The sequence below is a fragment of the Gracilinanus agilis genome, chromosome 2 (assembly GCF_016433145.1).
Source record: "Gracilinanus agilis isolate LMUSP501 chromosome 2, AgileGrace, whole genome shotgun sequence".
NCBI classification, from domain to species: Eukaryota; Metazoa; Chordata; class Mammalia; order Didelphimorphia; family Didelphidae; genus Gracilinanus; species Gracilinanus agilis.
Genome location: NC_058131.1, coordinates 573,893,163 through 573,904,099, shown reverse-complemented (window position 1 = coordinate 573,904,099; position 10,937 = coordinate 573,893,163). Strand labels below are relative to the sequence as shown.

At 42.6% G+C, this 10,937-nt stretch overlaps 1 protein-coding gene across 1 annotated transcript; it reads right to left on the bottom strand.

Moving 5' to 3' along the window:
• Window positions 1–4,815: 4,815 nt before the first annotated feature.
• PIF1 (PIF1 5'-to-3' DNA helicase) lies at window positions 4,816–10,071 on the bottom strand. The gene is made up of 6 exons (XM_044662425.1): window positions 9,526–10,071; window positions 7,660–7,795; window positions 6,695–6,820; window positions 6,102–6,255; window positions 5,839–5,953; window positions 4,816–4,926 (listed from the first exon to the last, which is right to left on the bottom strand). Exons 1-6 carry the CDS (start codon window positions 10,069–10,071, stop codon window positions 4,816–4,818), a joined length of 1,188 nt encoding a protein of 395 aa, XP_044518360.1.
• Window positions 10,072–10,937: the final 866 nt, after the last annotated feature.

Here is a 10,937-nt window from a genome sequence, read left to right as displayed (position 1 = left end):
TCTATATATATATCTATATCTATATATATATATACATATATATATATATGAGAATATTTCCCGTTATAGTTATCTATGTTCATGTTGGGGTCCCCTACCAGACTCCATGAGATTGGGGCATGGAATCATGTCTTGTCCAAATAATATTTCTTCTTCAGCTAAAGTCCACATGACAGCATTGTGGTTAGAAGCTACAAGGCTCAGGAAACAAGACTTTAACTACTGGTGAAACTTGTAAGGATCCGACAATCAATAAACATTAATTAAATGCCAGACCCTTAGCCAGGTGCTGGGGATACACATACAATAGTCAGAGATTTCCTACGACTAAGGGGTTTTCTCTCTCTCCCTCCCTCCCTCCTTTCTCTTTTCCTTTCTTTCTTTCTTTCTTTCTTTCTTTCTTTCTTTCTTTCTTTCTTTCTTTCTTTCTTTCTTTCTTTCTTTCTTTCTTTCTTTCTTTTTCTTCCTTCCTTCCTTCCATCTTAGTATCAATTCTAAGACAGAAGCATGGCAAAGGCTAGGCAATGGGGGTTAACTGAATGGCTCAGGGTCACACAGTGAGGAAGTATCTGCAGCCAGATTTGAATCCATGTCCTCCTGACTCCAGGCCTGGCACTCTATCATACTGTGCTACCTAGCTGCCCATGGGGTTTACTTTCTACTGGGGAGGTTACAACCTGTGCACAGATTAAATAAATTTACTCTCTCTACAAAATAAAGGCCTAATGATTAGAGGGAATCAAGAAAGATCTTTTTCTGAGGAGATAGAAATTAAGCTATGCCAGGTGTAAGGAGTGTTAATCCCTTTTCCACTCTCATAGGGCTGACTGCTATTTCCTAGGGAAATCCTGGCATCGGTGATACTCATCAAACTTGGATTTCAGTTTGATAAAACACTTATTAAGTACCTACTAGGTTCCGGAAATTAGGTGCTGGGGAAATAAGAACTAAAAATCTACTGGAACAAATTCTCAGCTGTCCTGGAGAGTCCCTTGATAGACCTGAATTGTCTCCTTCCAAAGAGCTTGCTTGGCTCTGCCAGATATTGAAAACTCTCTGTGTAGGCCTCTTTCTGTCTTATGCTCGGGCCTCCATCTCTCCTTTCAGCTCTGGAATATGAATTTTTGAAATGGAATATGAAATTTTGAAACTTTCAGTGCTTAGAATAGGGTGGCTTGCAGTCTGCTAACAGTGGGGTTGAGCCCATCCTTCAGAAGTCTTCTATTCTTAGTCTGTTGGGGGTTTGGGGAAAGAAGGTACTATTTGTACTAATGTACTATTGACAGAGCTATGAACCATTATAGTTACTTTGGAAAGCAATTTGAAATGGTGAAAATAATTTTGATGCCAATGATGGACTTTAAAATGTCCCTCTAATATATATATGTATATGTATGACTCAGTGGAATTGATAGTCAACTCCAGGAGGAAGGGGGGGATGAGAGGAGGGAGAAAACACAAATCATGTAACCATGCGGAAAATTTAAATAAATAAATAAATAAATTTAAAAGTGTCACTCTCTTTGACTCAGAGATTCCACTAATAGGCTTATCTCCCAAGGATGTCATGGATAAGCAGAAAGTTCTCACATATGCCAAAATATTTGTAACCGCTCTTTTTGTGGTAGCAAAGAATTGGAATCCATTGACTATGGATTGGCTAAACTGTGGTATGTGACTATAAATTGGAAAACTAGCTGCCCATTCATTTTAATTATGTAGGACTCTTTGTGACCCCATTTGGGGGTTTCTTAGCAAAGATACTTGAGTGGTTTGCCATTCTGTCTGCAGCTCATTTTCAGATGAGGAAACGGAGGCAAACAGGGAATATAACCAGGCTCTAAAGAAATGTCAAATGTGATAAATACAGAAAATATGGAAAGATAATGTGAATTGATACACAGTGAAGTCAGCAGAGCCAAGAAAATAAAATACCCCCAAACTATGACATCGTAAAGAACAACCAATCAGAAGACAATAAAAAGTAAATTTTGCAAAAGTTACAAGGAACACCAACAAAAAAGTAAAAGGACAAATAAGAGGGACAAGAAGCCACTCTCATCTTTTGCAGAGGGAGGGTCCATAGAGGTCAAACATTGCATCTATTTTTTCATATTTTTGATATAGGGATTGGTTTTGCTGATTTTTTTTCTCTTCTCTTCTCTATGTCTTTGTTCCTCTTCCAAAAATACTATTTGTGAATAAATGCTTATTGACTGACTGATTGATGATAAATTCCCTACCATCTGAGGCTATTTCCTGCCTCTACAAATGCTTTCCCTCTTCTATCCATTTACCTAAATTCTTCCCCTTCCTCTCAGGCTGAGGTCCATGTTTGCCTCCATTATGAAGACTTCCCTGATGACCCCTTACCATTATGTGGTAGTGAATAGAGGGGGCACTAGAGTCAGGGAGACCAGAAGGTCTGATTTCACATCCCCCGGCTCCAACATTTACTTCCTTTGTGACCCTGGGCCAGTCACGTAACCATCTCTAAGCCCCAGTTTCCCAATCTGTAAAAGGAAGATAATCATGCCTACTCTACCTCCCTCGTGGGGCTGCTCCAAGACTAAATAAAATGGACCTGTAGAATGCACGTCAGATTTTAAGGGGCTAGACAGTATATATTTATTTATATGTCATTTATTTTTATGTTATTTATTTATATATTTATAATATATGTTATTATAGTCTATAGGGGGCTATATATATATAAAATGGACATGCTAATTGCTATTATTATTTCTTCCGAGGGTGATCTGAGGAAATTGATTTGTGAATATAAGGGGCTATCAGATGAGGAGCTACGATGATACGATCCTAGAAGAGGGGCTGGAAGTGATTTTGGAGGCTAAGTCCAGCCCCCTCACCTTACAGATAAGAGAGCTAAGACTCAGACTAGAAAGTGCACTCTCTGAGGCAGGACTGGAACCCAGGACTTTCTGAAGTCACCTATTCTCTGCTGCCTCTCTTTTGCTCCAGGTTATCTCCAACTGTGCAGCTAAGGAGAATATAGAGTATCAGGTCTGCAGGCAGGAAGACTCATCCTCATAAGTCCAAATCTGGATCCAGATACTTATTAGCTTTGAGACCTTGTTTGCTTCAGTTTCCTCCTCTATAAAATGAACTGGAGAAGGAAATGGAAAACCACTATAGTATCTTTGCCAAGAAAACCCTAAATGGGGTCACAAAGAGACTGACATGACTGCGTAATGAAAACATCCAACTGTCAGGGGCAGCTGGGTAGCTCAGTAGATAAAGGGTCCAGGGCTAGAGTCAGGAGGTCCTGGGTTCAAATCTGACCTTAGACACTTCCTAGTCGGGTGACCCTGGGTGAGTCACTTAACCCCCATTGCCTAGCCCTTACTGCTCTTCTGCCTTGGAATTAATACAGAGTATCGAGTCTAAGGCGGAAGGTAAGGGTTTAAAAAAAAAAGGAAAAATAAAAGAAATGAGAAGGGGGTGGTTTCAAAAAAACCTGTGAAGACATGTAGGAATTGATACAAAGTGAAGGGGAACAGAACCAGGAGAACATTGTAAACAGTAACAGCAATATTGTACCATGATCAACTGTGAAAAACTTAGTAACTCTGGGCAATACAATGATCCAGCACCACTCCAAAGGCCTCATCATAAAAACATGCTCTCTGCCCTTTGATAGAGTAATGATGGACTCTAGAGTCCAGATGGAAACATTTCTTCCCCTTTCTTTTACTTGCTCTTTCTACCCCTTCCTAACATGAATAATTCATATATGTAATGGGAATCCCATTTTTTGCTTTCTTAATGAGTGGGGAAAGGGGGAGGAGGAAAGGGAGAGAATGAAAATTTTATTTTATTTAATTTTTTAAATTTTATTCAATTTTTAATTCCCCCCCCCCCCCCCCATGATTCATGTTCTCTCCTTCCCCTCTTCCCTTCCCTGTCTCCCGGACCTGACAAGCCAATTCCACTGAGTTATACATATATTATCACTCAAATCCTATTTCCATATTATTCATTTTTGTAATAGAGTCATCTTTTAAAACCCAAACCCCAAATCATATCCCCATATAAACAAGTGATAAATCATATGTCAAAATTTTAAAAAGTCTTTTATCTACTCTTTCATTTTCAGAGGCTTTATGGGAGAGATAGAATGTTGGTCTTTGAGTTGGGAAGACCTGAGTTCAAAATCTGTCTCATATATTTACTACCCTTCATTATTATGTGACTCTGGACAAGTTACTTAATTTCTTTGGGCCTTAGTTTCCTTATTAGTAAAAGGGAAGAAGTTGGACTAGACTGCCTTCTAGCTCTATGGCTATGATCCTACAATCTCTTCATCTCCATTCACACACATGTTCTATGCACACTGTCAAAAGCCTTGGACCTGCCTCGCTCTAGTCTTTTTCTCTCTTTGGATTTTTGCCATATCACTGCATAATTCATCTTCTCTTACCACCACTTACATTCCTTTTCTGATAAGAAACCCTCAGTGACTCCTATTTCTTGCCCTTTCAAATCTAAACTCCCCTACGGAATTAAAGTTCTTTTACCCCTACATCAATCTGATCTCAGAACCATAACTAGCAATATTGGCACTTGGGGCAAACAACAGGAAAAAGGCCCTTAAATCAACTTTTTAATTTCTTATATAAACCACAGCAACCAGCATACAGCCACTGTCCTTTCCCTTTCCCCCTGCTCTAGTCCTCTGTCAAATATCCAATCAGTCACTAAATAATCCTGATCCTTCCTTCTGTTGATTAAATCAAAATCACAGGATTATGGCAGGTTCTCTCTCCCTATGAAACAAAAAAACAAAATATGGGCTCACCTGCCCAGTCGCACAGCCTGTAGGAGGGAGATAAAAGTCTGGTCTGTCTGTCTCCACACTTCAGTCAGCTCCATGGTCAACTGGATACATTTCCTCCAGCTTTTTGCCTGATAAAATGGAGAGACAGCAAGAGAAAGAGACAGACAGAGAAACAGAGAGAGGGAGAGTGAGAAGGAAAAAAGGAGAGACAGAGGGAGGGAAGGGTTGTGTGTGTGTGAGAGAGAGAGAAAGAGAGAGAGAAAGAAGGAGAGAAAGAGAAAGGGAGAGAGACAGAGGGAGAGGGAGAAAGACGAAAAGAGAGACAGAGGGAGGGAAAGTGGGAAGGAAAAAAGAAGAGACAGAGGGAGGGAAGGGGTGTATATGTGTGTGTGTGAGAGAGAGAGAGAGAGGGAGAAAGGGAAAGGAGAGAGGGGAAGAGAGAAACAGAGAGAGACAGACAGAGAGACAAAGGGAGGGAGAGCAAGAAGGAAAGGAGAGAGAGAGAGACAGAGGGAGGGAAGGTGTGTGTGTGTGTGTGTGTGTGTGTGTGTGTGTGTGTGTGTGTGTGTGTGTGTGTGTGTGTGNGAAGGTGTGTGTGTGTGTGTGTGTGTGTGTGTGTGTGTGTGTGTGTGTGTGTGTGTGAGAGAGAGAGAGAGAGAGAGAGAGAGTCAAAAAGTGAGAACCTTCCCTTTCTTTGCATAGTTGGGGGATATAGACTACTGTATATACTGTCAAATTAACTTGATAAATTGCTTAGTTTTTCTGAACTGCTTTTTTTTTATTTGTACTGATGGCTTGCAAGGTAGGGAGTGGAGAGGGGTGATATCTGGAGATAAAAGTATTGTTTTTAAAAGATATCAATTAAATAAGGAAAAGGGGAAATGACTTCTCCAGTAGGGGAGAGCAATATCATTGCCCAGCTGGAATAGACACTCAAAGTAGGAAGGAGAAACCACAGTTTGGTGAGAAGAGAGGGAAATAGAAATGAGGGGAGCTTGATTTTACTGGAGGAGGGAAGGGCAAGGTTGAAGGGCAGATACCTGGAAGCAGAACTGGGGGGGCTGGTTGTTCTTGGTCACTGGTGGCAGCTGTAGGAAGTCTCCACAAATGATGAGCTGAATTCCCCCAAAGGGCTTATCCTGCTGTCTAATAGCTCTGGAAAGGAAAAGGAAGGGTTGGGAAGGGGCAATGATTTAAGAAGACTGGATGGGTTTGGATGTTCTTCCAGGATTCACAGGCAACCCACGGACAGATAGTCCTTTACCCCTCATCCATGCTGTCCTTCTCACTCCAGCATACAAACCTGGCCACCGCTTCCAGCTTATCAAACAGACTTGCCTCCACCATGGAGACTTCATCGATGACAAGTCGCTGACAGCTCACCCAACTCTGCCGTATACTGGGTCTCTGTGCCAGAGCCACACACTGGGCAAGAGGGGCCTTTCCTGAACCAATGCCTGGTAAAAGGCAGAAATGGAATTTAGTCCTCTAAAGGGACAAACCTCCTACCCTAGAGAGCCTCGTTTGTCTCTGCCTAGAGCCAGCTTTGTTAGACCCTACTGCATCCTTCAGACCTCAAAGAGCCTGGTTCTAAGAACCCAATTTTGGAAGCCTGTTTTAGGGAGACCTAGAGCTAGAAGGTACCTCAGAGGCCATCCCTTCCAACCCCTTCTTTTTATGGATGAAGAAACGGAGGCCCAGGGAAGATAAGTGACTTACTTAAGGTCAAACAGGTAATAAGTGACAAAGGTGGGATTTGAACCCAAGTCATCTGACTTTTCCACTCTTACCTGGAGATTCTCCTTGAATTCTGATTCCCTAACCCATCTTAGAACCTGGTCTTTCACTTGTGCCTCAACACTGCTCCTTCTCAGGTCCCACATCCCTACTACAAACCTGCAAAGGCATGGAGGGTGGTACCCCCAATGTGGCAGGCAGCCACCCCTGTGCTGGCAGTGACCACTGTGCCCTTTGGGGGAAGGGAGCCAAGGATCCTCTTCAGCAGGTATGATTTCCCTGTTCCTGGACAAGAGCCAAAGGGGTTAGGGAAACATTTGGTGACTCCCCAGGAAACCCTCAAAGATCCTCATCACTTTCTTCCTCATGCTTGGTCCTCATCTCCTTTTAAAAAAAACAAAAAACCCTTCCTATCCATCTTAGAATCAATACTATGTATTGATTCTAAGGCAGAAGAGCTAAGGGCTAGAGTTAGGAGGTATCTGAGGGCAGATTTGAACACAGAACTTCCCATCTCTAGACCTAGTTGCCCTGCTTCTCCTTATTTAATAACTTTTTTTTTAACCCTTACCTTCCTTTCTTAGAATCAATACTGTGTATTGGTTCCAAGGCAGAAGAATGGTAAAGGCTAGGCAAAAGGAGTTAAGTGACTTGCCCAGGGTCACCCAGTTAGGAAGTGTCTGAGACTAGATTTGAACCCCAAGGCCTCCTGCCTTTAATCCACTGAGTCACCTAGCTGCTCTGCCTCTCCATTTCCTTTCATAAAAATTCCATTTTATTTTCAGTTCTGAATTCTCTCCCCTCTATCTCCCCCTATGCCACCTATTGAGAAAGCAAGAAAAGCAAAATTTTCAATTACGTATAGCCAAGCCAAACATCCCCACATTAACCCCATGTATGATGTAGACAGGATATAAATTCTCCCTTTTTCCGCCTCCCTTCCTCTTGTCTTCCTGTCTTTTTGAGCTGTTAGATTAGCTTGGGCACGTGGTTTTATTTTTATTCCTTTACTTCTAGTAATTATTAATAAATATTATGAAATATAATATTTGGAGTTATTGTATATTGTATATTAATTTTAATCTTACACCTACCATCTCCTTTTAGCCCCACCTGCTCCTTACCTGCACTTCCAGTAAAGAAGATGCTCTTGCCACTCAGCACAGCACTCAGCACCCGGGCCTGCTCCTTGGAGAGCTGGGGTTTGGGGGAGGGAAGCTGGAGACGATGCCTAGGTACTGTGCTCTTGGTAGAAGATGCCTAGAAAAGCAGAGGTCAGCTAAGTGGCAAAGTGGACGGAGGCCCAGGCATGGAGCCAGGAAGACTTATTTCCCTCAGTTCAAATTGGGCCTCTGACACTTACTAGCTGTGTGACTCTGGGCAAGTCACTAAACGCTGTTTGCCTCAGTTTCCTCCTCTGTCAAATGATCTGGAGAAGGAAATGGCAAACCACTAAACTCCAAATGAGGTCATGAAGAGTTGAACATGACTGCATAACAGCAAAAACAATAAAAAAGCAGAAGGTAAGGATAACACCAGGATCAAAAGAACTTCTTGAGTCCCAAGGAACCATTGGGAAGAACACTGGATTTAGAGTCAAAGGACTGAAATTCAGAACCTGGCTCTGCCATGTTAATGCTGTATGACCTTAAGTAAATCATTTCCCCTCCCCAGGCCCCTGAGTTCTTTATCCAACAAATGAGGGAAGGGGCCTTGAAGGAGAATTAGCTGGAGTAGGATAGAACGCAAACTCCTTAAAGACATGGACTTTAAAATTTTTGTCTTCATATGCCTGGCACACAATAATACATACTTGCTAATAAATCAAATCATTTAAAGGTCCTTTCCAATTCTAAATTCAATGATCCTATCTATAATCCCTGTTCCTTCATAGCCTCAATCATTTTTCACTTTTCCTCCAAACTTTTCTAAAACCCTTACCCTCTGTTTTAGTACAAATTCTAAGATAGAAAATCCATAAAGGTTAGGCAATTGGGGTCAGGTGGCTTGCCTAGGATTCACACAGCTAAGAAGTGTCTGAGGCCAGATTTGAACTCAGTCCTCCCAGTTCCAGGTCTGTAGCTCTACCCATTATGCTACCTGGCTGCCCTCACTTTCTCCTCAATCTTTCTTGGCTTCATTTTATTTTATTATTTATTTATTTAACTTGCTTTGATTTAAGGTTTTATTTGGGGGAGAGAGGGGAGAATAAGAGTCATATAGACCTATGATTTCCTCTGTATAGGGAACTTTCAATGAGAAAACTCCACTAATATAGAGTTACAGATCTTCTATAATCAGGCACTAAAGAAATGAAGTGACTTAATCTGGTTATAGAGCTAGTAAGGGCTGGGAGCAAGACTTAAAACACAGGATCTTTCTGACTAAGAAGAATCTCTAGAGATCTATGAGGCTGTGCTGTCTTTCACTTAGCACCACAGCGACAATATAAATATCTTACACATATACTTCTTTAAAAAAAATTCTCAACTTGACAAACACCAAATAAAATGGGCATTTCCAAAAGAGAACCGAAAAAGAGATTTTAAAGTTCAACCTCCCATATACTTAAAAAACAACAACAACGACAAATACCCTTAGTTTCTGTCTTTGAATCCGTATTTGTTCTAAGGCAGAAAGGCCATAAGGGCAAGGCAATGGAAGTAAAGTGACTTGCCCAGGGTCACCCAGCTAGGAAGTGTCTGAAGCCACATTTGAACTCAGGACTTGCTGTCTCTGGGTCTGGTTCTCTATCCACTGAGCCACCTAGCTACCTTTCCCATATACTTTCCCAAACAATTTCAAATGTATCATCTCATCAGACCCTCATAACAACTTTGAGAAGCTGATGGGGCAGGGAAAGATTATCCCTTTGTTACCAGTCCGAGGTCACCAGCTGGATAAGGGGCAGCTAAATGACTTTGTTGTTCCCATGGTTCCTGTATCACCTTCTCCCACCCTTGCACCCTCCACTCTGGCTCATTTCTCACCTTGCCAGACTGGTCTCTGACCTCCTGGAGACAGGGCCGCTTCACAGGGGTTGTGTCCTGAGTTCCAGTGGCTGCCACCGGCTTCAGGTCCTCAGGTTGGATAGGACTGATGGTATAGAAGGCCTGAGGTCGGGGACCGAGCAGACGGGATCGGAAGGGGGCAGGCCCAGGGCCAGGGGCAGTGGCCAGTTTAAGGCGCACAGTCCGCAGGAAGCGCCGCAGCCTATCTGGTGGGCAGTCAGACAGCAGCAGCTGGATGGAACCCGAACTAAGGCCAGAGTCAGAGTCAGGGCTGAGCCGAAGAGCACTGCGGCCAACCGATGCAAAGCGGGTAAAAAGTCTAGCGGCTCGAAGGGGGAAGCAGCGGGACTGACCGGTCCCCTGAAGGCGCAGCATCAGTTCCCTCCGCTCATTTCGACCCAAGCTGAGCTCAGCATCCTTGATGGCCTGCCTTCTCCTGGGCTGACCCCCGGGGCTCAGCTCTTCTAGGGCCACTCGGCAATGAAGTGCTGGGTTTTCTGGCTCCCCCAACTCTGATAGCATCATAGGACACCTGCCTGCGACCCTGTCTGGGGATACAGAAGCTGTTAAAGGGGCACATAAAGTCTGGCGCAGGCAGATACCGGGGAAGACAGAAGCCTATCATTGGGAGACAAGAGAAGGCAACATTCACTGATTAGAGTCATAGCATCCTAGATGATGGAGATTCACATGGAAATGGACAGATATTTAATTTAAATAAAGAGGACTTGTGAGAGGCAAAAAGAGAGGCATAAGCAGGGTGGGAGATGGAAGATGTGTCGTGTGTATATGATGGGCAAGAAAAGATACTGAGGACCTGTTATCAGTAAACATGAAAGAATTGGTCATATACAGTATAAGAATTGACTGAGGTTAGGATCTAGAACCAGAAGGACACTAGGGGAAAGCCTAGTTCCTATCATTGTATAGATAAGAGAGTCCAGAGATGGGAGAGGTCCAGAGAGATGGAGCAAGAGATAGATAATAGGGTTCAAATTAATTAAACTTAAACATTTAGTATGAAAGTTGAATTTAGTCAGTGGGATCGTATTCTAATCTCACTGACTACTTTTGTGACTTTGGGGTGAGTTAATTTTATAGAATCAAAAGAATTTTAGAGCTGGAAAGGACCTCAGCTGCTATTCGGTTCAATTCATGCCTCTCTGGGCATGAATTTGTAAAAATGTGGGTATTGGACTAGATGGTCTCTGAAGTCCTTTCTAGTCAGTCTAGATCTATTTTGTGCAAAGATTATGGTTCCTGGGGGCTATTAAAAACAAAAACAAAACAATCTTCACTCTTAAACATCTTACCCTGAGGTAGAGGTCCAGAGAAGCAGAGATAGAATGAGAAATGGGACTTAGGTTTTGACAAAAGGGGGATGGACAGGG